The sequence below is a fragment of the Antechinus flavipes genome, chromosome 2 (genome assembly GCF_016432865.1).
Source record: "Antechinus flavipes isolate AdamAnt ecotype Samford, QLD, Australia chromosome 2, AdamAnt_v2, whole genome shotgun sequence".
Lineage (NCBI taxonomy): Eukaryota > Metazoa > Chordata > Mammalia > Dasyuromorphia > Dasyuridae > Antechinus > Antechinus flavipes.
The window spans coordinates 258,498,465-258,524,355 of NC_067399.1; the positions used below are offsets into that span (position 1 = coordinate 258,498,465).

At 46.0% G+C, this 25,891-nt stretch overlaps 2 protein-coding genes across 6 annotated transcripts in view; both read right to left on the reverse strand.

Annotated features, from left to right (window-relative positions):
- The window catches only part of NSMF (NMDA receptor synaptonuclear signaling and neuronal migration factor), a 34,332-nt gene extending 24,731 nt beyond the window's left edge, over positions 1-9,601 (reverse strand). For both annotated transcript variants that reach the window (XM_051976860.1, XM_051976859.1), the window contains exons 1-3: positions 9,436-9,601; positions 6,524-6,585; positions 2,477-2,962 (exon numbers count right to left, since the gene is read on the reverse strand). In XM_051976860.1, coding sequence (XP_051832820.1) covers positions 2,477-2,962; positions 6,524-6,585; positions 9,436-9,506 — 619 coding nt within the window. In that variant the 5' untranslated portion in view covers positions 9,507-9,601. The remainder of the gene's footprint in view (positions 1-2,476; positions 2,963-6,523; positions 6,586-9,435) is intronic.
- Positions 9,602-11,782: 2,181 nt separating this feature from the next.
- The window catches only part of PNPLA7 (patatin like phospholipase domain containing 7), a 223,467-nt gene continuing 209,358 nt past the window's right edge, over positions 11,783-25,891 (reverse strand). For all 4 annotated transcript variants that reach the window (XM_051976848.1, XM_051976847.1, XM_051976851.1 and 1 more), the window contains 9 exons: positions 25,223-25,339; positions 23,362-23,431; positions 22,139-22,255; positions 19,875-20,023; positions 19,148-19,300; positions 18,334-18,444; positions 16,737-16,821; positions 13,665-13,795; positions 11,783-13,097 (listed from right to left, as the gene is read on the reverse strand). In XM_051976848.1, coding sequence (XP_051832808.1) covers positions 12,999-13,097; positions 13,665-13,795; positions 16,737-16,821; positions 18,334-18,444; positions 19,148-19,300; positions 19,875-20,023; positions 22,139-22,255; positions 23,362-23,431; positions 25,223-25,339 — 1,032 coding nt within the window. In that variant the 3' untranslated portion in view covers positions 11,783-12,998. The remainder of the gene's footprint in view (positions 13,098-13,664; positions 13,796-16,736; positions 16,822-18,333; positions 18,445-19,147; positions 19,301-19,874; positions 20,024-22,138; positions 22,256-23,361; positions 23,432-25,222; positions 25,340-25,891) is intronic.

A 25,891-nucleotide genomic window follows, 5' to 3' on the forward strand; every position in this document is an offset into this window, starting at 1 on the left:
AAAGGACGGGGCATGGGCGATTGCAGGGGATAGTGTTGTATAAAGGTTGTCCTGGCATGGATTCTGTCAATGCGGAGTTGTTGTCAAATAAAATAACATAAAGAAAAAAATTAAAAAAAAAAAATAATGAGGGTCAGAGACCTTGAGCTGGGCTGGCATCCTATTCCCACCGAGGTGCCCATTAGACTTCTAAGTCCCAAACATAGGATTATCTTCCCCTGGCCAAGGAGTACTCAGAACAGCTGAGCTCTGGACCCCAAAGCCCTGTCCTGCCTGTGTGGCTAGGATCATTTAAACAGGCCATGAGAGAAGTTTCTTGCCTGAAGGCAAAAGCTGGCAAGTGGAAAAGCTGGAAATAAAACCCGTTTTGCATATTCATAGTTTCTAAGTTGGAAGGGATCACTGTGACCATCTAAATCCATCCATACTACAAGACAAGTCCAAAAGACTCATGTTGGAAAATGCTGTCTACATCCAGAGAAAAAAATGGATGGCATCTGAAAGCAGCTCAAAACATACTATTTTTACTTTTTTTCCCCATAGCTTTCTTCTTGTTCTGTTTTTTTCTTTCACAACATGACTAATATGGAAATATGCTTTACATGATTGCATATATATAACCTATATCAAGTTACTTACCATCTTAGGGAGCGATAAGGAGAGAGAGGAAGGGAGAAAATTTGGAATATAACCTATATCAAGTTACTTACCATCTTAGGGAGCAATAAGGAGAGAGAGGAAGGGAGAAAATTTGGAACTCCAAATTGTATATAAAAATGAATGTTAAAAATTGTCTTTATGTGTAATTGGAAAAAACACTATTTAATAGAGAAAAAACAAATCCATCCATACCTTAAAAATAATTCTCCTTACAACATACCCCACAAATGGAAATGTTAATCTTTGCTGGAAGATCTCAAGTGATGGGGTACCTATCACCTCTAAGAGAGCCAACATCATGTTTGAATTGCTTTGTTAAGGAGCCTTTCCTTACATTAAGTTCAAACTTATAATTTCCACCCTTCCTCCTAGTTTTGCCCCTGGCTTCAGTCAGAACTGCTGGAAAGGGAGAGACATCTTTCTTATAGGGGGGAGCTTTGAAGACAGTTCTCATGCCTCCTACCAATTCTTCTCTTCCCTCAGTTAAACGTGCCCGGTTCCTTCAAATTATTCTCATTTGGCACGAATTCAGGTCTTTCCACCCTCTTCTGACTGATCTTGAATTAAAGAATGCTCTTCCTAAAATGAAGTAATCCAAAGGAGGACACTGTGACAGATGTGGACTGATCAGGATAATACCCAGCGGGGTGATCACCTCCTCACTCTGGATACCAGGCCTTTTTAAATGAGACCCAGGATCAAAGCTCTCTTGGTTGCCAACTTGTTAACTTGAAGTTTGGGGTCCATTAGGACCCCCTGCTCTTTTTCACATGAAGTGTTCTCTTGCCAAACCTAGCCATGTCTACTCCCTACACGGAGGTCCCCCTTTCTCTTGTTCCCCTCCACCCCTTTGCAAAGCTGTGAGCTCCCTGAAGCCTCCATCTCTTCTTCCCCCAGCACCTTAGGGCAAGAATTGAAGGAGCACCTTTTTTCTGATAACACACAGCTGAGAGGAAGAGCTAATACCTTTGATGACAGAGCCCACATCTAAAAGGATCTAAAAGGATAGACTAGAAGAGCATTGGGCTGAATCTAGTAAGATGGCAGAAATGTAGAGCCTTGTACTTGAGTATGAATAAAGCACCTTCCCCTGAGTAATGTGGAAGAAGCCTGGTTAAACAGAATTTGTTCTGAAAAAAATCTTGAGGTTTTAGTGGACTGCAAGCTCACTGTGAGTCAGCAGGGTGATGGGGACTGCACTGAAAGGAGCAGTTGCCAGGAGCAAGGAGGGGAGATTCCCGGGCTTTTGGTCACCAGACCTCGTCTGGAGCGCTGTGGTTCTGGGGACTGAATGCCGGGAAGGCATCCCAGGGGGTGAGCAGGGTGATGGAAAGCTCGAGCCCATGCCGTGAGGGGGTGGCTGGAAGGACTTGGGAGCCGCAGCCCAGAGAAGAGAAGGCCATCAGCAGAGGCTGATCCCAAGGAGGGCCATATATGGGGGAGGGTCAGACGTGTTCTGTGGCCCCAGAAGGTAGAAATGGGATCAGTAGCCAGGGGTCTAAGTGAGGCTCAATGTTAAGAAAGACTCAGTGACAACTGAGGAACGGGCGCTGCCTCGAGAGGAGCATCTGCCGGCTGTGTTCCACAGGGGGCTCCTCGGGGCCCCGAGGCCCTTCCCCCTCTGCCGGCCTCGGCCGCCCCCTCCCCAGGTGCCCGCTCTCTCAGGCCTCAGAAAGGCCCTGGGCACGTGGGGCAGTGGGGGAGGACCGTGAGTGCGCGGAGTAGGGAGACAGAGCCCCTCCCTCCTGCCTCACCAGAGGAGGTGTCTCACTGGGAGAGTCCCGAGGGGCCAGGCTGGGGGGAGGGTCCAACTCACCAGACACACGGTCGATGCTGTGCATCCGCTCCAGCTTCTTGCGCCGGCCCGAGGGCTCAGGGGCCGGGTGCTGGTCCATCTCAAAAGACTGCTGGGAGGGGGCTGGGGCCAGCTGGGAGCAGCCGGGACACTCCTTGGAGCCCTGGCGGCTGCCAGCCCAGCTCTTGCAGGGCCGGCCAACACTCTCACTGCTGCCCGAGCCCTGCAAGGGCTGGCTCTGGTGGTGCTCCTCTCGATGGCGGCCCTTCATGACCGACAGCTCGATGCCCTCTGCCTCAGGGTCAGACAACAGGGGAGGCTCCCCAGAAATAGTGTAGACCCTGGGCTTAGGGCCCTCAGTTGCTGCCTTTTCACGGGCTGCCTCCTCCAAGAAGCCTCCCTCGTAGCGGCCGTCGGAGATGAGAGAGAGGCGGCGCTTGTTCTGGGAAGCAGGCTGCATCTCAGGAGACTCGTCCTGGCCAGCAAAAGCATCAGCCAACAGGTGATCTGAAAGAGAAGCGGACAGGAAGGTGGGGGCACCAAGGAGCGCCAGGGCGGGGCCTGGCTCGGGAGAGCTGCCGCCCCCGCGGGCAGCCAGAGCTCTGCCCTCGTACAGGAGACTCCACGGCCTGGTCCTGCCATCGGGGCTGGAAGGAAGACCAAGGGGTCTTGGCCACCCTTTGTATCACAGCCTCCCTTCGGCAGGCTAGTGAAACCTAGGGAATCCCTTTCAGAACAACGTGTTTCAGTGTGTAAAATGAGTAAAGTACAGAAGATTACAAAGGAAACCAGTTTTATTAAAATGCAACTATCTATCTATGTGTATGTATGTATACATTTATGTGTATATATGTATATATGTGTGTGTATTTGTATATATGTATGTTTGTATATACATACACACATTGTATTTATATAAAACAAGTTACTCTAAACCTTGCGTTGACATTCTTCCCTATGCCAGGGTCAGATTCCTTCAGTCGCTACAGTCTCTTTCCCCAGTCACACAAAATCTGTCTGAATGGACCCGGAGCCCCAGTCTATCTGGAATTCAACTACTTGTCAGCCTCCTTTGTCTGGAAACTTGCCGAGAACCAGAAAAGGAATCTGAGCAAATCTTCCAAGGTGCATAGAATGATGTGCGTATATTTTCTCCCTAAAGAACCTCTCAAAAGGAGTCTATTTACTCTTAGTTTACATATAGTTCTAACACACTTAATGTCTTTTCCATACCAGATTAGAAATAGCAAATTAGAAAAAGGATAAGAGGCTCCCAAGAGCAAATACATTAACTCTACTGGACTGGAAAGCTGAAAGCAAGTAAGCTTGATCTAAGATAAAAAAATAAGATCATTAGAAGCAGGAATAAAAATTCAGAAAATGAAGTCCTACTCTACATGTCTCAGGAATTAACATCAATACATGAAAGCTTAGGACAAGATGTCCAGAGAATGTTACATCCTTCTTGGAGGAGGCAGGGATATTTAGGAGGTGTAAAGGGGGCATTAGAAACTAGCTTTCATCCAAAATTATGAGCGCAAAGTAAAATTTGGATATTCACAGCAGTAAATAAATTCCCAGCATTCTGAATTGGTCTTTGACCCATTACTTGGGGATGAAGGGAAAAAAGGGGCAGTGCAGATTTGAACCTGGATTTGGTTCTATAAGCTTCAAACAAGGGAAAAGCTCCAATTTAGGATGCTCACTTAAAGTGAGAGGGTGTCTGTTATACAATGTAGTCCCCAGCCAAGAGTGGACATATAAGTGAGGAAAGATGTGACAAGCGCCCTCAGGCAAATATCCCACCCTAGTGGGACATTATCTGAAAAAAGAAAGAGTTTTAGAAAATGCTGGACTCCTGAGATCTCCTGCCTCCATTTCCCTTTCCACATAATAGTAATAAGATAGATCCTTAACTCAGGATTAATCACACTAATTCAGGTTAGGGAGGGCATTGCTGGCTTGGAGCCAGAACCATTTAAGTCTATACATATACAACATCAACTTTGTTTCTGTCTGTCAGCCTTTTTCTTTCTTCCTGTCTTTCTGTCTCTTGTTCCCCCTCTCTCTGTCTTTCCCTTTATTCTGTTTCTCTGCCTCTGATGCTCTTACTCTCCCTCTGTGTCTCTCTCTTGCCTTTTTCTGTCTCTTGTTCCTCCTGTCTTTCCCTTTACTCTGTTTCTCTGCCTCTGATTCTGTCTCTCTCTGCCTTTTTCTCTCTTGTTCCCCTTATCTTTCCCTTTTGCCTTTATGTTTCTGTTTCTCTGCCTCTGATTCTCTGTGTTTCTCTCCCTCTATGTGTCTCTCTGCCTTTTTCTCTCTTGTTCCCCCTCTCTCTGTCTTTCCCTTTGTTCTCTGCCTCTGATTCTCTTTGTCTCTCTCTACCTTTCTCTTTCTCCATCTCTCCCACTCCCTTTCTCTCTCTGTCTTTCCCATCGTTCTGTTTCTCTGCCTCTGATTCTCTGTGTGTTTCTCTCGCTCTGTGTGTCTCTCTACCTTCTTCTGTCTCTTGTTCCCCCTCTCTGTCTTTCCTTTTGTTCTCTGTTTCTCTGCCTCTGATTCTCTGAGTTTCTCTCCCCCTGTGTGTCTCTCTACCCTTTTCTGTCTCTTGTTCCCCATCTTTCCCTTTGTTCTGTTTCTCTGCCTCTGATTCTCTGTGTGTTTCTCTTCCTCTGTGTGTCTCTCTGCCCTTTTCTGTCTCTTGTTCCCCCTTTCTCTGTCTTTCCCTTTATTCTCTGCTTCTCTGCCTCTGATTCTCTGTTTCTCTCCCTCTGTGTGTCTCTCTGCCCTTTTCTGTCTCTTGTTCCCCCTTTCTCTGTCTCTCTCTGCCCTTTTCTGTCTCTTGTTCCCCGTCTTTCCCTTTGTTCTCTGTTTCTCTGCCTCTGTGTCTCTCTACCTTTTTCTGTCTCTTGTTCTCCCCCTCTCTTTCCCTTTGTTCTATTTCTCTGCCTCTGATTCTCTGTGTGTTTCTCTCCCTCTGTGTCTCTCTACCTTTTTCTGTCTCTTGTTCTCCCCCTCTCTCTTTCCCTTTGTTCTGTTTCTCTGCCTCTGATTCTCTGTGTGTTTCTCTCCCTCTGTCTCTCTCTGCCTTTTTCTGTCTCTTGTTTCTTGTCTTTCCCTTTTGCTCTCTCTGTTTCTCTGCCTCTGATTCTATGTCTCTCTCCTTCTGTCTCTTTGTTTCTCTGCCTTTCTCTCTCTCCAGCTCTCCCGCTTCCTCTCTCTGCCTTTCCCTCTCTCCCTCTGTCTCTCTCCCAATCCTCCCTCAGCTTCCCTCTTCTTTCCCCCACAGAAAGCAGAGGCGCCATTGTGTGTATCATGCCCGAGTACATCTCACGTTGTAGCTCTGTCTGTTGGACATTGTGTCTATAGAATTGGAAGAATCTATCTAGTATTGGGCCTGCACACCTGTGTGTGGTGAGGGGCTGGAGAATGAAAAAAGGAAGCAGGAACAGGCGGGCCCCCACCTCCCCCTATACTCACCCTTCTCCCCAGCTCCCCTGTGCTCTATCCCCTCACTACAGATGCCTCCTCGATTTCTTGGCCCAGCTGCCCCGCCCAAAGCCTGGTCCCTAGAGGCAGGAGTGCCAACCCTGTGGGGGTGCCAGGAGGCTTGTTGTCATGCCAACGCCCCAGGAGTGTGGGCACCATGGCGATTGGCGCTTCAGAGTCCCCCTCCCAATGCAGCTTCTCCCCAGGGACCACTAAGAATCCAGGTCCCACCTTGAACCTCAGGCCTTGGCCCTCAGGTTCTAGACCTCTCCCCAGAAATCTGAGTCGCCTGAGAAGGAAGGAAACCCTCCCAAGAGGGGCGGGCACACGAATGAGAACGCTGGCAGAGAGGTGACCCCTCAAGAGCATATAGCCGTGGCACACAGACCCACATGCTGGGGAGGCTGGTGCTGGGTAAGGAGGCCAGGAGCTGAGCCCCTCGTGAATGGCAGCATCTCCTCAGGTGGAGGGAACTTGAAGCCCTTGCTCCCTCCCTCAGCTATTTCTTCTCCACAGCCCCAGCATCCGGGGCTATCCGAGGACACCCCTTGAACACGGCCCCGCCGGCCGCGGACTTACCTGAGCCGTTCCGGTTCTCAGGGTGACTTTGTGACAGATACTCCCCAAACGCTCGGGCTGCTCTGGAGGGCAGGAGGCACCAAGAGAAGGAGGCAGAGCACAGGAGAAGCGAAGGTCAGAAATGGACTCCTCCCGGGGGCCGGGATCCCTCCCTCCCACTGAGCACGGCTCCAAGGTCAGGCTCCCAGACCCGCTCATCAGGAAAGTCCAGCGCTGGGGAAGTGCAGCCCCGCCACCCTGGACTGCTCTTTTCCAATCCAGTTTCCCTTCAGTCCTGACATGTCTAAAATCACAGCCTTCCAGGATTACAGATTGGAACTTCGGCAATAACCTAGTCCAATCCTCTCACTGTGAGGCTGAGAAATTAGTCAGGTCATCCCCTAAGGTCACACAAGCAATAAGTGATAGAGCCGAGATTCGAACTCAGGTCCTATGACCTCCCCATTCAGCTGCATCATGGGTTCTCCCAGATGTGCTAAGGGCATGTGAAGGGGCGCTGGACTGATGGGTGAAATGGCTTTACCAAATCAAAGCCATTAGTACTGCAGCTGTGCCGGGGAGCTGTCAAGCCGGCCACCAGGGGGCAGTGCCAACATAAGCTAGGCACATGAAGGACCCCTGTTCATTTCAGCATATTTCCCATATGCAGCCTCCACCATGGTACCCGGTGGGAGGGTGGGGTCGGAGGAAAACCTCATAGCCTCTGTTGACTAGGCTGGCCCATCTTCATCTGGGCCTTCCAGCTTTCATTCCAGTCCCTTCCCACAAGAAAGACTACGGGGTTCAGGAAGGATTTGGACTTCCTTCTGTGAGGTTTCATTAGGGAGCTAATTAGAACTGACCCCTGGAGAAATAGGGAGACATCTAAGGAAGGAGAAGCTCAGAGGCAGCAATACCCTCAACATCATCCCTGATCTCCCAACACACAGATTTCCCTGAAAACTCTCTTCAATGAAACTGAAAAAAAGATAGAAAAGATAACCAGTTTCTCCTAGGTCTACTGCTTGGTTGTTGTTGTTGTTGTTTTTCCAACCAGCTTGAACCAGATCTCTCTTAAGCCCATTTCTCCATATAAATATCAGTTGCTATTATTTATAATTTATTGTTGCTGTTATTCTAGAGCCAGCCTCAAAGCCCAGGAAGCTTTCAAGTTCTGCCTTTGATACATTTTACCCTAGGCAAGCCATTTAATCTCTTATCATTCTCAATTCACTCTTTAAGATGGGTTTGCAGAAAAGGGAAGATTTTCTTCATTTGGCAATTCTCCCAAATGAATGAAATTAGCAATCTCAGTCTAAGATTCCGCTTAGAGGTATCAAAACTGAACTTTGCTGGACACTAGTCAGAGGCTAGATGCTAATCAGAGGAGTTGGACACTGGCTTAAGGGAGTCTGACACTTGGGGTAATAAGGTATTGGGAATCTAGTGGGACAATGGAGGGTAGGCTAGCATAGCTCCCCTTCACATTTCAAGGAAGTAAAGGGGAGTCAATATTTGATTTCAGCATTGGAAACCAAGTCGAGATCTCTGGTCCCCTGTGCTTAGCAAATTCCTTCACAGCATTTTTTTTTTTTAGACAGGCTGGTATGGTACCTGCTGAGATCCCACTCACCCAAGGGAGCCCACCCTCAGAGAATGAGACATAAGGACAGGAGGGGAGAGAGGGATAGAAGGAATGAAATATATATATGGGAAAGAAAAGATAATTGGAAAGGAGAGACTGGGAAAACCACAAAGACAGATTCAGAGGTATTGTTACCATCAAGAATACAAAGATAGAGGGAGACAAAGAGACAGAGGCATGGAAACAGGAGTCAAAGTCACAGAGAGACAGGTAGAGGCACAGAAAGATGAGTGGGGGAGGGAAAATGAACTAGGGCTAGGCAGGTACTTTTTTTTTCCTCTCTATTTTTCTGCAGCCAAGGGGCTCTAAGCTACTCTATTGTCCTTAATCCAAAATACATTTGAGACCATCTGGACTGTCTATCTGAAGTCATACTCTGAAAATCTCCCCCCTTCTCCCCCAAATAGGTCTGTTAACCCATCCATTCCTGTATCTGGAGACACTAAAAAACTCTACCTCTACTGAATGACAGCATTCACTGACCCCGTACTCTGAAGGCAGCTTGATGGATTGTGGCCAAAGTCTCTGTTATATCCTCCTACCCCCAGATGTTTGCTCCTGTTCCTGGGAGTAATGGAAAACCTGCCTTTTTTGTCCTTTCCTGATAACCCTGGAATCCTAGCCTCCTGGTAATAGGAGACTGTTCATGGCAGTGATCTTATAGTTAAGGAAACCAAGACACAGAGAGTTTCGTCCAAGGTCACATGGTAACTTGGTTCCTGAAGTTGGCCCTAGGATTCGGGCATCCTGGTCCTTTATCCCTTCAGGAGCACTGGGCGTGAGAAAAAGCTCCGTAAGGGGCTACCGAGCTGTTAGTATCATCCCAGGCTATCGGATTCCATGCATCTCCATGGAATTCCAAGGTCCTGATGGTCCCCCGTCATCTCTCTTATTAGCTGTCAGGCCCCCACGGCCAGGGAAAACCCTGCTCAGCTAGGCTCCGGGGGAGCACATTCCCTAAATGCACAGCTTAGCCCTAGGGAAAGCGAGGGTTCCAGAGGTCATCCAGCCCATTCCCCGGCCTCCGCACCCGGCTGGGCCCCCGAGGCAGAGGAGGATCTCCTTGGGGGGCCCCTGAGAGCTTCTCCGGGAAGGTTATCGTAGGTCCCCGCCCCCGCCCCCAGCACTGGACAGCTCCATGGCCTTAGGCAGGTCTGCGGAACAGCTGCCTGGAGTCCGGGAGGAGGGACGGCAGCTTTGCAAAGGACGCCCAGGACGGCGGGCGACGGAAGGATGAATGGTCGTGGGTTGTGCGCCTCTCCTCCGCCCCAGCCCCTCACTCACTCACCGCACTTTGGCCGCCACCGAGGACATGGCCTCGCTCCTCAGCGCCTTCCTCTTGGAGGCAGCTGCGCCCATATTCGAGGCCGGGGGCAGAGGGGAGGGCGCGGCATCCCCCCAGCCTGGGGCGCCGCGAGAGCCGGGCCGGGGGCGAGGGGCCTCCGCTTACTGGGCTCAGCGCTCCGAGCGATCCGCGAGCCCGCCCGGGCAGCCCCGGTCGCGGTCCCGCATGGTCCCGGGCCGGCCCCCCCCCGCCCCCGGCTTCGCTCCCCGCCCCTAGCTCTCACGGCCAGCGGCAGCCCCCGCAAGCCCGGGCCCGAGGTGCGTGGTCCCCGGCCCGGCTCGCCCGCCCGCCTCAGCCGCTGCTGCAGCGGGTGGGGAGTGCGTGGGGCCGCGGGCAGCCGCTTTATGGGTCTGGCCAGCTCCGCCTCCCGCGCCTGACGTCACGAAGACACGAGGCGGGGGGCGGGAGGCGGTGAACACAGCTGGAGGGACGGGGTAAGGCCGAAGATCGGGTTGGGGGTACAGTTGAGTGGGAGAGAAGACAGGAAGGAGAAAAATGGGGAGGGGAGAGAGGTGGCGATAGGAAACTGAGGCTGGGGGAGGCTGTGGAGGTGGGGGCTGGCTCAAAGAGTGAAGATGAGCGGAAAGCCCTGGCCAAGGAGTCCAGAAACCTCGGTTCGAATTCCAGTTGGGCTGGCCGCTTCACTTCTTTAAGCCTCGGGTTCCTCCTCTGTAAAAGGTTGGACTAGATTATTCCTAAAACAATCCAGCTCCCTGCTCTAAAGCCTCTGGATAAACAGACTTGGAGGTGAACCCAACGATAGGAAGGGGAAGCTAGGGAAATAGGGATGGGCTCTTGGGGATATTGAAGCTGGTGAGAGAGGGAGTCCAAAGGGAAGAAAGAGAAGGTGGGAAGTGATGTGAGCGGTGGAGGTAGAGATAAACAGGAGAGGAGGGAAGGAAAGGGGGGTAAGGAAGGAAAGCAAGCAGGCTCCGAAATTCCCTGGTATTCAGAACTGGAAGGAACATTAGAAATCTATTGTTCTGTTCTATTTTATTGAAAGAACTTGAGACATCAAGAGGGGGTCGAGGTCAGGGAGTTAGCAGAAGTGAGACTTAGGCTCCCACCACTTCACAGAGCTCTGCTGCCTGCCATTTCATCCAGTAGAAGGTAAACTCCTTGAAGGTAGCTACTGTTTCATTTTCCATCTTTGTATTTCTCAGCATTTTGCACATTAGGTTTTTAATGTGTGTTGAATTGGATTGAGTCTCAAGTGTGAAAGGCATATGCATTTGTGATTTTATAAATCAAAAGTCATGGGGTGACACTCATTTTACAGAACTGAGCTTTGCTTTATAAAATGGTTCAACAGTTTGTAGCTCATTAAAAGCAGGGGTTTGTAATACTAAATTTCAATTCTTTAAATCAATGGTGTCAAACTCAAATCAGAAATGAGGTTACTAATCCATATATAGGGATCTCTGTGGGTCACCTATTGACTTAGCTTAAAATGTAAATGTCCTATCATCTGGATTTTATTGATTTTTGTTAAATATTCCCCAATTACAGTTTAATATGTTTTGGGTTGTATTGATGAGTTAGTAGAACCAATTTCTGATCCCTCACTATACATGTAATTGAGTGCAAATGGCAATTGAATAACTTCCTGCCCTCCGAGAAAGAGGGAAGGTGTAGAGAGGCAGGAACTCAGAACAAAGACCAGAGGACTAGGGCAGGAAGTATAGACATTCTTCCCTGGGGGTCCCTAGGGCATTGTAGCATATGGTGTGTATGTGTATGTGGGTGTAGAAATGGGAGCCCATGACTAGTTATGTATTACTTGCCTCTCCCACTCTAGCAACTTTAGATCACAGAATTATGGATAAGGTTTGGTGGTAAGGGAAGTTTAAACAGGAAACAGGCTTTTGGTTTGTGGGAGGCCCAGGGAGTCATTTTCCCTCTGCTCCTCAATGCCTTTTGGGATTGCTTCTCTGTGCCACAAACAGTTGGCTACAGCTACAGAATGCAAGGGTAAGGAAAAATTCAAGCAGCCTCTGCTCCTCAGCTACAGTTATTTTGTATACCCTCATCTTTAGGCCTAGGGTAAAGGCAAGGGAATGAAGATCAAGTTTAGGCTATGTACTTGGTAACAGCATCAGGGAGGATGTCTTGGGGCCCAGTCACCCTCTGGGGATAGTGGGTGAGAAGCATCTCTATTCTTGAGGGCATTCTCTAGTCCCTCAGGAAGAGGCTCTGCCACTGGATGATCTGGGAGACAGAAATAATTCCATCTTACTCATTCTAGACCTTCACCATGGTGTGTTCAAAGAAAGTCAGAACAGTCAGTGAATTTTACATATATATATATATATATTTATTAATAAACTAAATTATATGCTGCCTTTTCAGTTTCCTACATCTTCCCATCTCCAGTCTCTAACCTGTCCATCCCCTAAGAGAAAGAGGTTGCTTCTCATATTGAGCTGGGACAGAGAAATATCTCCCCCCCCCTCCCCAGAGACCTTTCAGAGGCCACAAATTGGAGGAATGGGAGCTAAGATCCTGGGAAGTGAGCGTGATGAAGTATCCTTTATTCTGGTCATATCTCCCAACTTTTTATGTTTCTCAGAGGCTTGTTTTGGGCCTTAGGGATAAGGGTAGTCCTAAATGCCTCTTGAATGAAGGATTGGCTTTCAGGGCCCAGCCCTGGTCCTTTAGTTCACTCTTTTTGGGTTGCTCTTTTATGGGTGATCAAGGACATGAAAACAATATATATCTTGGGTACTGAGTCCTTAAATGGAGACGTGGAGAATCTGGCTTGGTCACCATACATATACCTTATCCTGACCTCAGGAGGAGAGGATCAAGATGGGAAGATGGACTAAGTCTTATAGGGCCCAGTTCTCTTTCACTAGGTTCCTAGTCTCACCCTGGCTTAGCTCACGGAGAGGATGGCCCCGGTGGGTGACTCAGATCAGAACAAGCACTTTGAGAGTGAGTGAAGGTCGTCACATCACCCAAAGATTTTCCTAAGGGGAAGACCTTTGAGAGAAGCAACTGACCTGTCTGAGAATCTCCTGTACACCTTCATTCAGGCCTTTCTCCCATAGTGGTTTGAACACTAAAGGCAGGGAATTGCTTCAAGACTCCCAATTGCTAAAAACCCCAGCCTAACCCCAGACTCCAAGGTTTCCAAAGGTTTCTCCCCAGACTTCTTTAACAAGATCAGTGAAGAAGCACTTCAAGGGTACTCCCAACTACACAAAACCACAGGAACCCACAGACCTCCTTTTTCCAGCATCTCTCTTACTCTCCCAACACACTGAATTCCCTTCCTCAGACTCCCTCATTCCCCGCCCCAACCCCAATCCTGGGAGAATAGGATCACACAACTGGTAGTGATTTGGTTGAATGGGGGAGGAGAAAATCAAAAGTGCCCGTCCCTCCCACAGATGCCCAAGATGGCGTCAGGAGAAGTGATTGGCTTCATTCCAGCAGCACCAAACATCAAGATCTCAGCCTCCCAAAAGACAAGCCTCATGGCCTCTCATAGGGGAATAGAACTTTTAGGAGTCCAAATCTGAGATGGCAGAAAGGGAATCGGTTAATTGATAGGATTTGCTCTGGGAGGAGCTGGAATAATTCTGGGTCGAGTTGTCTTCTTCCTAAAATGCAAACACACGTCTTGGACTATTATTACTAATACACAGTCTTCTTGACTCTGCCCCAGACCCTGCCCCATCTCTACAGAAACACATACTTTGGAACTTTGCGTTTTCTTCCCAAAGGAAGTCTAGGAAACTTGGGAAGTCTCCTTTTAAGCCCTCTGAATATTGCTCCTTTTAGAGCAACTTGGGGATATCTATTGAGGTAAAGAATATTGCTTTAGCAGCATAACCCAGGAAATAACTGGGCCAGGAATACATGGGGAATCTTCATTGTTATAGTCCTTCTAGGGTCTAACATTAGTAAGCAACATACCTCAGGGGAGAGAGCGAGCTTCTCCCATACCCAGTAGGACTGATCACAGTAAGTCAGTCTTGGGGGCTAGGAAGGTCTAAATTCTAAATGAGCACTCTGTGTATCTAGGACACAGATGGAGTTAATGCTGTTATCCTAGAAGAGTTGGCAGGCCCTTCCCCTTGGGGCTTTTGCCTTAGCTTACTAAAAGTGTCCAGGGATTACTTATCTATGATCCAAGAGCAGAGAGGACAGTGGGGTGTCAGTCTTACCGAGTCCGAATTCTCTCCATACAAGGAAGAATCTTTCTGAGTATCTTGTTTTGCAGTGCTCTGGTAGTCAATATCCTCCCTAGGGAAGTCTAGGATCTCCTCTTCATATTCAGTCTGGTAGTCGGATTCATCTAACAAATAAACGGAAATGCTGTTATGTCTAATGCCCAGGGAAAATGAGCAAAAAGACCACAGGGCTGGATTTAAGAGATACTTGATGGGGCTTGTTGGGTCACTGAACCTCAGAGGCAGAAAAGGTCTCAAAGCTTATTGAACCCAATCTTTACCTGAAGAAGCATGTCTGACCAAGGAAGCCCCAGCCTTCCCCTGGAGGGACTGGGCTCCTACATCTCTCAAAGTGCTTGTGGAAGCCCCAGCCTTCCCCTGGAGGGACTGGGCTCCTACGATCTCTCAAAGTGCTCGTGCCATCTTCAGACAGCTCTAATAGCTAAGAAGCTTAATTTCTCCTTCATATTGCAGCCCTCCACCTCCTTTGCTCTGTCTCTCAAATCTCTTTTTCAGACTAGATGTCCTTCGCTCCTTTGACTGGCGTGATCTCCTCACCTTACCACTCCAGTTTTTCTTGCTTGGATCCTTTCTAAAATGTGATGCCCAAAATGAATGCATCACTAAAGATGTGGCCTGTCAGAAGGCAACCTCCCTGGCACCTCCCTATTTTGGGAACCATGTCCCTCAGAGTTCCTATTTAGTTCACTCAGAGTCAGGCTGTGGAAGAAAGTGGGAGAGGGTATGATTTGGGAGAATCAGTGAACCTTAAAAGTAACTGCTTTAAGGATGAATACAGAGAGGACTGGCGAGACTTACATGAACTGATGCTGAGTGAAATGAGCAGAACCAGGAGATCATTATATACCTCAACAACGATACTGTTTGAGGATGTATTCTGATGGAAGTGGATCTCTTCGATAAAGAGAGCCTTAATTGATCAAAGATGGACAGAAGCAGCTACACCCAGAGAAAGAACACTGGAAATGAATATAAACTGCTTGCATTTATGTTTTTCATCCCGGGTTATTTATACCTTCTGAATCCAATTCTCCCTGTGCAACAAGAAAACTGGTTCTACACATATATTGTATCTAGGATATACTGCAACCCATTCAACATGTAAAGGACTCTTGCCATCTCGGGGAAGGGGTGGAGGGAGGGAGGGGTAAAATTGGAACAGAAATGAATGCAAGGGATAATGCTGTAAAAATTACCCTGGCATGCGTTCTATCAATAAAAAATTATTTAAAAAAAAAAAGTAACTGCTTTAAAACCCATTATCCTTTCTCTTCTCAGTGATTAGGTGAGTTCTGATAGGAACACTCAGTGAATATCCCTGATTTACTAACCCTCTCAAGGGACTTTCCAGATAGATATGAGTGTTAAAGATGCCAGACTTAAGGAGTTTATGGTCAGTCCAAACAAAGATCTCATTTAAAATCAGTGTTTCTTTTAATTACAAACCTCTGGGTCAGATATTCTCTAAGCAAAGGAAGTGAGACATCCTCTTTTGTTAGACCTTCCAATTTTCCATTAGGTCAGTGAGGATGTTAAAAATATGTCTCCCTCCCTCTTCCCAAACTTTTCTGATGATTTATCTTGGAAGAGAATCCAGTTGTACCCTCTTAAGTCCTGGCTCAAAATCCCAGGAGTGGCTTTTGCAGTTCCAGGATCTTACATGATCCTATGAGCTGTACCCTGGATCTATTCTTCACCCTAGGATATTTCTATCCTCCTTTCTTCTGTGTCAGATGTTGATCCATCCAGGGAAAGACAAATATAATTGATTAGGATTTAATTAGGAGAACATAAGTGGACCTGTGGGCAGGATGTATCATTTCTGCCATTCATATTGGAGCAGTTGTCATAATGCTGTTTTATTAATTTGTTTATTGCTTGGAAGCAAGTTCCACTAAGCCCTTAAGCAGAAAGATAAGGCAGTAGCTAAGGTCACTGCCTCAATATGGCAAAGTGAAGATTCCTCTCTATGGGAGTCTGGACAACACTATGAAGCTTTCCTTTTTACCCCAATAATTTCTAATGAAGAAATCTACATTCTTTCATTTAATTATGCACATAATCCCTCCCTGCCCATCTTGTGAGGCTGTCATTAGAACAAATGAGATGATGTATCTGAAAGTGTTTTGTATACTGTAAATTGTTGTGCCAACATAAGGTGGTATTTGACAATCAACAAGTAAACAGTGAGCCCCTCCTGTGTATCTGGCCTTGTATTACATGTGGCAGGGAATAGCTAGATTCACTCATCTACTCAATAAATATCTATTAAGAAAATACTGTGTGCTCAGAAGAATGGAAAATATTTGGTCATGAGATCAGTAGTTTTCTTTAAAGAACTAGTATGAATTTTGGCTTTTCTGCTGATAGTAACTCATAGATGTGGATTTCTTGGAGCTTCTCCCAAGAAAACCATGTGGACTGTGTTCTACCAAGAGAACCAGAGGATCTACAGCCTGCTTTCCATAAGAGGGATTAGGAGACAAGGAAGGGAGGGAGAGGGAGAGAAAGAGAAAAGAGAAAGAGGCAGGTAGACAGCTCCCAAAGGAATACAAAAAAGAATATATAGGTTAGGCTCCAGAGGGAGCCATTGAAAAGATCAGACCGAACATGGAGAAGATAATAATGGGTAAGAAGGATCCAAGGCTTGATCTGACTCCAGGCCTACAGCCTCATTTATTATGCTCATGAGGTAGAGATGGAGGAGAATTGGAACCCAGAAAGAGAGAAGAAAAAAAAAATAGAGAGGAGGGCCCCCTCCATGGGCAGCATAGTGGGGAGAAGCTACGTCCCATCTGTAATGATCTGCTGGAATGGGCTGAAACATTGCAACGTCACCAGCAGCGCAGCACAGACAGTACCATCCCTGAAGATTATCTTTCCCAGAGAGAAGTGCCAGGCCTGGGGTTGTGAGCAAGACAGAAAGGAGAACACCACAGCATCCAGACGCCCATTTTGGATGCTGTTACCTCCTTTCTGCCTTGACCTCGAGTCCTGGCTGAGGCTCTCTAGAAAATAAGCTAATGCTTCCTACAGACAACTCACCATCAGCCACTGTGGATCGGGCTGGTTCAATACGTGACACAATCTCTGCCAGGTCAGTGAAGGAGGCATTGGGATAGGTGAGCACCTGGATAAACAGAGAACATGTCAGTCGAACGATGCTCAACTAGTAATGTTGAGTTAAATCGTCAAGCTGCATGGGTAGAGAAGGTCAACAAGGGAGGCGCAGGCTCCCCTGATGAAGAATGAGTCTGTTTCTTTGACCAGAACAAGGCAGAATGCTTCATTTTCCAACCTTGGTTAAGTTTAACTATTCATACATTCTTGACAACTTGTGTTAAGTTCTATTTCAACATTTACAAAACTAAGGCTTTGGAAGATTATAGACCTAAATTCAGACTGTTCCTCTGGAGAGGCAGCAAACAGTTTGGTGCTGTGCTCTGAGCTCTATTGTGTATCCTCATCTTCTCTGATCATCTCTCTCAAAACATCTCTGAGTCATGAGTGGTCCCCAACAGGGCTAGGGTCTCTCCCTGATGGTTTGGGAGATGGTATTTCAGCATCCTGGCCCAAGAGAGAAAAGCAAGAAAAGGATGAAACCAGCATATCTAGTTATTGGGAAATTGTTTGTCAGTCTTACCCCTTGCTACGGGGCACCTTTGCCAGCTTCTCATTTGAAGGGACAGTACTGTTTTATATGCCTCTTTCATAAAGAGTTATGAACAATGAGTGAATGTATTGGGAAATCATCTACATTAAATTAATATGTGAATTAATATTAACATGTGACCAAGATTACCATCCCTCCTGCTTTCAGCAGTTATCTTGGAACTCAGTCCTTGGATTAAGTCTGCATTAAAAGCAGAGATGGATTGTACCTTTTTTTGACAGCAAACTCAATGTGAGATTTTATTTTATTTTTAATGGTATTTTATTTTTCTAAATTCATGCATAGGTAGTTTCCAACATTCACCTTTACAAAACCTTTTGCTCCAAATGTTTCTCCCTCTTTATTCCCTCTCCTCTCTCCAAGACAGCAAACAATCCAGTAAGGTTAAACATGTGCAATTCTCCTAAACATTCAATGTGAGATTTTATTAGAGAAGCTAACTCGTCTCTCTCTCCTTCAACCCCCCCAACACACTTCTAAATCTTTCATCTCATTAAGAGAGGTGAGAGGACTCCCAATGACTAATCTAAGGTGGATGACAGCGGGCTATTGTTTAACCTCCCTTTTGTTATCTTTGTATTTTATTAGATCTCTCTGGCATCTCTCTTCTGATAACTATGACATAGTGTTGTTTGTTTGTTTGTTTTTAACCAGGAATATAACGCATTTTTTATACATGACACCAGAAATGTCATGAAATGATTTGCTCAAGGTTTCACAATAAAGTTAATGGTAGAGTTAGAACTTGAGAGACCATGGAATGAGTACTGGATTTGAAGACACAGGGCATGAATTTGAATCCCAGCTTTGCTACTTACTACCCGAACTCTTTTGGTTGAACACTAATGCACCTTCCAACTCTAAATCTATGATCTTTTACACTATGTCTCCTCATTCTTGGTCTCAGATTAATTTTAAAACACTGCAAAGAAAAAAGGAAAGTATTTGGCTGGACCCAGGGAGACTCACATCTGTGGCTTTCGTTTTATGGATTTCGTGTCGGTCCTTCAGCATCTTTTTCAGCACACCACTGCGGTTCCAGATGCTAAACACAATCCGTCCATGCTGATAACCCACCTCCTATGGGAAGCAGGTGAAGTTCACCAAAACATGCACAGAAAGTTAATAGCTCCTGACTTCAGGGATCAAATCAATCCTATCTTCCCTTTCTGGCCTCAGGGATCATTCGCAAGCTCATATTAGCCCTGACATTCACACTACACCTGGCTAAAGGTTTGCCCTCTCCATCCTCCACATTCACGGAGATACATCGGCATTGACAATCCCACCTTCTCATTCACAGGGACCCTTACATCCTAACATTCTATCCTAGAGTCATTTACAAGATCACCCTCACAATCCTCCTCCTAAAATTATTCACAAGGGTACTGCTTCCCGGTCCTGATTATATAAAATTGATCAGGACTGCCAAGTAAATTTATGCTCAACAGTGAGGGACTGCAGGAGTAGAAGAATGACAGCACAATCATTATAAATTGGGATGATTCCATGGCTTTTTTGGAACAGGAGCTAACTAGGGCTTATCTTTAGGAAAATAGTTGCTTTCCTTTTGAAAATGGAGGCTTCCATTTTCTTACTGCTGAATGGAAAGGCAAACACAAAGCTCCTGGACATCTTTGGTGAGAAAGACTAAGGACAGAAGTCTCTCCTCCTGAATTGGAGATCTAAGAAATGAGGAGACAATTTACTCCCAGCATTCTTTATGTATTCTTATCTCCACCTCTAATGTTTCCCAACATCCCCAAGCCAGTCTGACACGCACACAGATTTCATCAAATCTGTTGAAGTCCAGGGTACCATAGCGATCAATGGGTGGTCGGATATATTCACAGTAATCACTGTTCTTCACCATCTCCAGCTGCCTGACACAGCACACATAGGCCAAACGTGTCTGGATCTCTGCCATATTCAGCACCTATGTCACAGGGTTACAGGAGGCAGGATGGGACAAAGTAAGTGATGAATTCTCCAGATTGGATAAGGGCACTTGCAGCAGGTTCTGCTTTTTATTTTTGTATGATGAACTCCTCTAAACCAAAGCCTTCCCATTTATCATCCTTTGATTTTTTTCATTCCTAGTCTACTAAACACCTTGGCTTGTTTCTAGTCCCCTGATACTACTGGGTCATACAACTAGAAAAATCTTCCCCTCGAGGGGCAGCAATGCTATAGTGGAAAAAGCCCTGGGCTGGGAGTCAAAAATAGATGTGAGGTGTCAGGGACCTATAGCAGTGGGGCAGGAGTTGGGGTTCTGTGGCTTCAGTGGTAGCTGGAGAGTAAAGCATTTAGTGCATTTACTGTTTCTAAAAGGCTGGGAAAGGTCCATTTGGTCCCCTTGGGCATGTAGCTGGGGAGAAAAAGCACCCTGAGCGAGCCACATTCTTGTTATTCCTCCTCCCTACTGGGCCTAGCCTCTGCTGTTCCCATCCGCTCCCTGATCCCATGCATGGAGTGTCCGATTCCCTCCCTTGAGGCCCAGACACTGCCACCTTCACTTTTGTAGCCAGGGGGTTCCAGCGTTTCCACAGCAGCCACCAGCCAGACAGCGAGTCACCGTAGTTGGTGAGGTCCGTTTCATCCCTGCTGCCCACGTCAATGGCAATCACCACTTTGGCACCCATAGATCTGGCCACGTCAGCTGGTGGGGAGAAGGCTCAGTAATTCCCATAGTAATGGATTCAATTCACTTAAAAAAAAACCCCATTTATTAAGCCCCTCTTATGGGTCAAGCACTGTGCTAGGTAGAAGAGACACAAAGAAAAAGTGAGCTTCTTCCCAAAAGTCTTTTGGACTTTTTCTTTTGGAGGAAATAAAATATATACAGAAAATGGAAGACAAAAAGATTTACAGAATGAGTTGGGACAATAACAACTTTCAGTTGGTGGTGGGAAGTGAGATCAAGACAGGCTTCCTATAAAAGGCTGGCATTTTAGCTAAGCTTTGAAGGAAGTGAGGTACTGTGCCGACAGAGGTGAGAAGGGAATACATTCCAGTCGTGGGAGCAGCCTATTCCAAGGCTCTAAGGAGAAAATCAGAATGACTTAGCTGGGGAACAGCAGCCTTTCTAGTTTGATTGGAATACATAGTACAAGGAGGAGAGTAATATAGAAAGGTGCAGTGGGCTAGAGGCAGATTGTGAAGGATTCTAAAAGACAAACAGTATTTTTTTTTCTAGAAGTAAGAGGAAGCCACTGGAGCTCTGCAAGCAGATTTTAGGAAGAGGAGAGAACATGGAAAAAAGATAATGAATTCTACTTTGGACATCCTAAGTTTGAAATGGCCATAGACACATGAAGATATCCAATAAGGATATGCAGGCCTAGAGTTCAGGAGAGGGACTGAGTTTTCTGCATAGAACTAATGGCTGAGTACAAGGATTTAACAAAATTACCAAGACAGAGAGGGAAGAAAGCCCTGGATAGAGCACGGGATACACTCACAAAAAGGGCATGGAACAAGGATAATGATCTTGCATGCACGCAAACACACACACACACACACACACATTTGGAAAGGAGAAGCCAGACGAGAAGAAAACAAACTAGGAGAAAGCAGTATCATGAAATTCCAAGGAGTAGGAGGTAATTAGCTTTGTCAAATACTTAGAAAGGTCAGGAAGAGTAAAGATTGAGAAAAAGACATAGAGTTGGCAATTAATAGACCACTGATAACTCTGGAGATAGTGTTGAGGGCAGTTTGAGAAGTGAATGTGAGTGAGAAAACAGATAGATGGCTTACAAAGGCTCATCTATTCTTGGCTGGTGCCCTGGGATATCTGAGCCCTTACTGATCAACAAACCTCAAATATCCATAAGTCATTAATGCTGTATCAAGGTGAATTTATAAAGCATTCATTCACAGGTTTCACTGAATTCAAGAACCTCACTTTTCCCCATGATGAAATGGAGAAATTGAATACAATGAAGTTAAGTAACTCATCACCAGCAGAGCCAAAATGAGATACTATGCCTTCTGCATCCTGGTCCAGGGCTCCTTCCACTATGTAATGCCGCTTCCTCAACAACTATGTGGGGAGAACCCTAGGGAGCATCAGCTCTACTAACAATATTGGTTAGCAGTTAATCCTATGAGGCATTTTCTTCCTAGGACCCAAAGGAACATAGTATTATTTATTGTATTACTTTCTGCAGGATCTAATGAGACCATTGTGATTTGCTGAGTGTCCCTTGCTATGGGATCCCTGGATACTTCAAAGCCATCTTTATGTGTATTCTTGCTTCTGAGTATGTTAGTCTGCTTCAGGTTTGGAAAGGTCCAGCTGGCTTGGGATGGTCTTCTGAAGACGACTTCAAAAGGTTAAAGATTTTGCTTGGACTTGGCCTCTAGAAGCCTTGTCTCAAATAGGGTTTTAATCCCTGACTTGGCACAGAAAGGGGTTAATCTCTCCCTAGCACTTAAAATTGGCCTATTTCTATGCTTGGCCCTTGTTCTGATAGCTAAGCTAATAAAAACATAGCCATATGTTCAGTATTGCGGGTGTGTGTGAGTGTCTGTGTTTCCTTTCCTTGCTCCATGAGGATTCATTCCAGTAAATTAGTTTAAAATGTTTTTTTCTTGGCCCATTCTAAAGAAAACGTGCCACCACCCCAGCCTTTCTCTAGAAGCAGGTGGCAAAGGAGCCAATTTTATGTGAGTGAGGAAGTGCACCTCTAGACCAAAAGCCCACTGCAGTGACTGGCTGCAATCAACCAATCCTGCTCAAGTTTTCCCTTCTACACTGGTACAATTATACCTGGGAGGTTATTGATATAGCCACCATCCATCAGTAGGTGTCCATCTTTGGGGTCACAGAGCGGGGGCATGTAACCAGATAGAGACATACTGGCTCGGACATACCTCCACAGGCAGCCTGCAGAAATGAGGAAACAAGAGTAAAGTGATTGATAGCTCGACCCAGAGGGAAAGATGGGATGCATGAGAGACTGGTATATGATTTTAGGAAACTCAAGAAGAACAAGACAAACTCATGAGGATGGAACAGGAGGATTTGAGAGAGCATCATGTGCCTCTGAGCATTGGATCAAATGGCCTGGTCATGCAGAGTCCAAGTCTTCTTTCTTATCACTAATAATTTATGCTACCCATGACATGGGTGACTCCTTTAAAACCAGAACTTTCCAGGAAAGGGCAGGGAGACCTTGCAGAGCAAAATCATTTTATGGCTATGGTAACTGGGGAAGTTCTCCACTTATCCCTGAGGCCATGTCACACTGCCTCAGAAGGAAGGAGTACTTCTCTCCCAGGTCCACAAGTAAGCTGACAAGAAACTTATTCCAGTTTTCAGAGTGGCACAAATACAGCAGCAGCAGCAACTGGCATCTGAATAAAGTTTGCCATATTCAAAGAGATCTACAATTATTTCCCAAGATTGTATTCCCCATCAAAAACTCATGCAAAAGGTGTGATCTTGAGCAGCTTTGAGAGGGCATGCTTGATCCTGGGGATAACCATGTCCTCCCTAAGAGGTCTAAAGCCACCTTTCTAGGATAAAGCTACATAGTCCATCTCTGCTGGCAGTATGGTAATGGTGGTATCCATTTTTCTCACTATATCAAAATTCTTCCCCCTTCTATAGCTAGTGCAGGTGGTGGTCAGAGAAGAGTCTCCTATAAGCAGAGTGGGCTAGTTTGGGAAAGATCTCTGGAGTACATACAGCCCAGACCAGTTGCTCAGCACTGTGGGTTGTCTTCACAGCTCTTTGCTCTCCCCTTCAGTCTAAGCATTCTAAGCATATGTTCTTATCCATCTCCCCTCTGTCCTTTTGCTCCTAATCTATGATTCCCTCCTCCCTTTTGGCTTTCCTTTCACATTCATTCTTTTGTCCTTTTAGTCTGATTCCACAGATGGTCCTAGGTCTAGCAGGAAAGCAGATACAGTTTAACATTCGTGGCAAGAAAAATCAAAGAAAAAGTGAGGAGATCTCAGTGAGGTTTCTGCTATGAAATGACTTCTTACCATCTGTGTGGACCCTCATTGTAGAGGCGGTGATATCTGTTGTGATAACAAAATAAGGAATCCAGAGGTCCTAGACACAATGATAGGAGAGAGAGCTTAGTTGTGTTCCTCTAGGTTAGGATATACTTTCCTAATGATGCTCAGAGAAAATCCTTATGATAGGAGTGTGAAGGAGGGAAAGAACAAATTGTGTCTTTTTTGTTTACATTTGGCATCTATATATCTATACCTAGACAAATAAATCAGCAGCTTATTGAACTTTAGAACATCCTCTAGTCCCACCTGGTTTTTCCTACGTACAACAAGGCTAAAGCCCTAACACCTCCCAAGACTGAAGAAAAAGGCATTTGCTCTCTCATCTATAAGAGTGAGACCCAGAAAGGAAGTGACTAAGTGAATATGTTTTGGAGCTTCCATTTCTATCTCTCAGCCTCACTTGGAGATCATTCTCAAGCTTGATTTCTTCAGATTCTTTCTTTTATTTTTTTCCAACTCTCCCTCATTTATTAATATTTTTAAATTTTTATTTATTTTATTTATAAAGCATATGCATGGGTAATTTTTCCAACATTGACCCTTGCAAAAACTTTTGTTCCAAATTTTCCCCTCTTTCCCTCCACCCCCTTTTCTAGTTGGCAGGTAGTCCAATATATGTTAAATATGTTGAAATACATGTTAAATCCAATATATGTTTACATATTTATACAGTTATCTTGCTGCACCAGAAAAATCAGATCAATAAGGAAGAAAAACTGAGAAAGAAAACAAAATGCAAGCAAATAACAACAGAGAGAGTGAGAATGTTATGTTGTGTTCCACACTTCAGGTTTTTTCTTATGCAATTACCCTATTCCTGGGAATTGGTAAACCATGTGCCCTGAGTTGCTTTCCCAGTAGTTAGGATGAAGTTACACTAAGCCATCAATACTGTTCTCTTCCTTCACCTTTCCCCCACACCTTTATTCTGTTATTTTCTTCTGGGACCGATATGTAAAGAAGGTTGGCTGGGTCAAGACACCAGATTCTGGCCATGGTCACCAGGAGGTGATCATATGGCCCCTGAATCCCTGGTCTCAGTCGCATCAGTATCACACTCTCAACACTAGCATAACTGCCCACCCCCTAAATGGCAGCAGGGGGGTCTATATGAGAAGCAGTTATGTCATAGCTTTGCCTTTAGGTTTTTAGGTCTGGAATGACTATCTAACACTGTTCTAAAAACAGCCCAGTCTAGCCCAAACCCTGAAATCTCTATGTTTGGAAGTCATGGTGGATCAATACCCAATTCTAAAACTTAACCGGTCCTTCTCCTTAAACACTGGTCTTCCTCCTTCCTCGATACATGCTGAGCCCACAGACTGCACAAGTCTCTGTGCGCCAGGAAATAAGCATGGAAGACAGGATCTTCAGCTTCTAGCTCGGTAGCAGTACTACCTGGCTCTGTTCCTCCTCGGCAGCTGACTGTTTTACCGGCTCTCCGATTTACCCTCTGAGGTAATGAGGAGAGCGATCTCTACAATCAGAGTAAATACACATCCATTTTAGCAAGGTCAGGTTTGGCATGAAGTGTTGGACACCAAATGTCCCTGGGATGTAAAGCTAGTAAAGCAGTCGCCTGCAGTCTGCCTCTGAAGGCAATTATGCCCGGCTGAGCAAGCAGGCAGGGTCGCTACGGCTCCTCCACACAGAGAGGCCGAAGGAAGAGAAGATGCCTCCCCGCGCCCTGCACATGGGCTGTGTGCTGCACGGAGCCGGTGTGGACGCTGTGCTCCAGCTCGGGGCCCCAGAGGTGGAGACCTGTCAATCAGGCTCTCTCTACTACCCCCCAACGCAACCAGGCTTTCCCGAGAGTGATCCGAACCTCAATCTGTTTGTCTTGGAAGACTTTTCTGATGCTATTATTGAAAGCTGCTCCAGAGAACATGGAGGTAATTGGGTAAGTCAGGTCCAGCACTGTCTTCAACACAGAAGTCATATCCTAGGAGAGGAGCAAGAAAATCATTAACAGATTAAGGCCTATTTTTCACTTAATTTTGCTCTTAATACAAACAAAGATAAAGGAGAGAAGATTTAATATACTATTGTGAAGAATGAAGCTATGATACATGGTGGAGCAGGGGGAATATGAAGCAATAGCAATGGGAAAGGTACCCAGGGATGCCTCTTAGCTATTCCAGCAGTAGACATACACTCCTGCCTTTACACAGCACTAGCAGGGGGAAAGGACAATATTTAAGATTCCTAACATTTGGGGAGAAAAGATCTTATTTGGGAGGAGGGCAGGCTATTTTAAAGACAAGGATCAACCAAAGGCTAAGAGACAAGAGATAAAATGCTGTGTTTGTGGACGAGCATACAGGTCAATTTGACTGGATTAAAGAATAAATTCAAGGAGAAAACGTGTGATAATCCTGGAAAGGTAGATTGGCGATAGATTGTGAAAAGCTTTGAATGCTACAGAATAGTTTGCCTTTTATCACAGAGGGAATGAGGAGCTATTAGAGCTTCCTGAACAGGGGAGTGACATGGT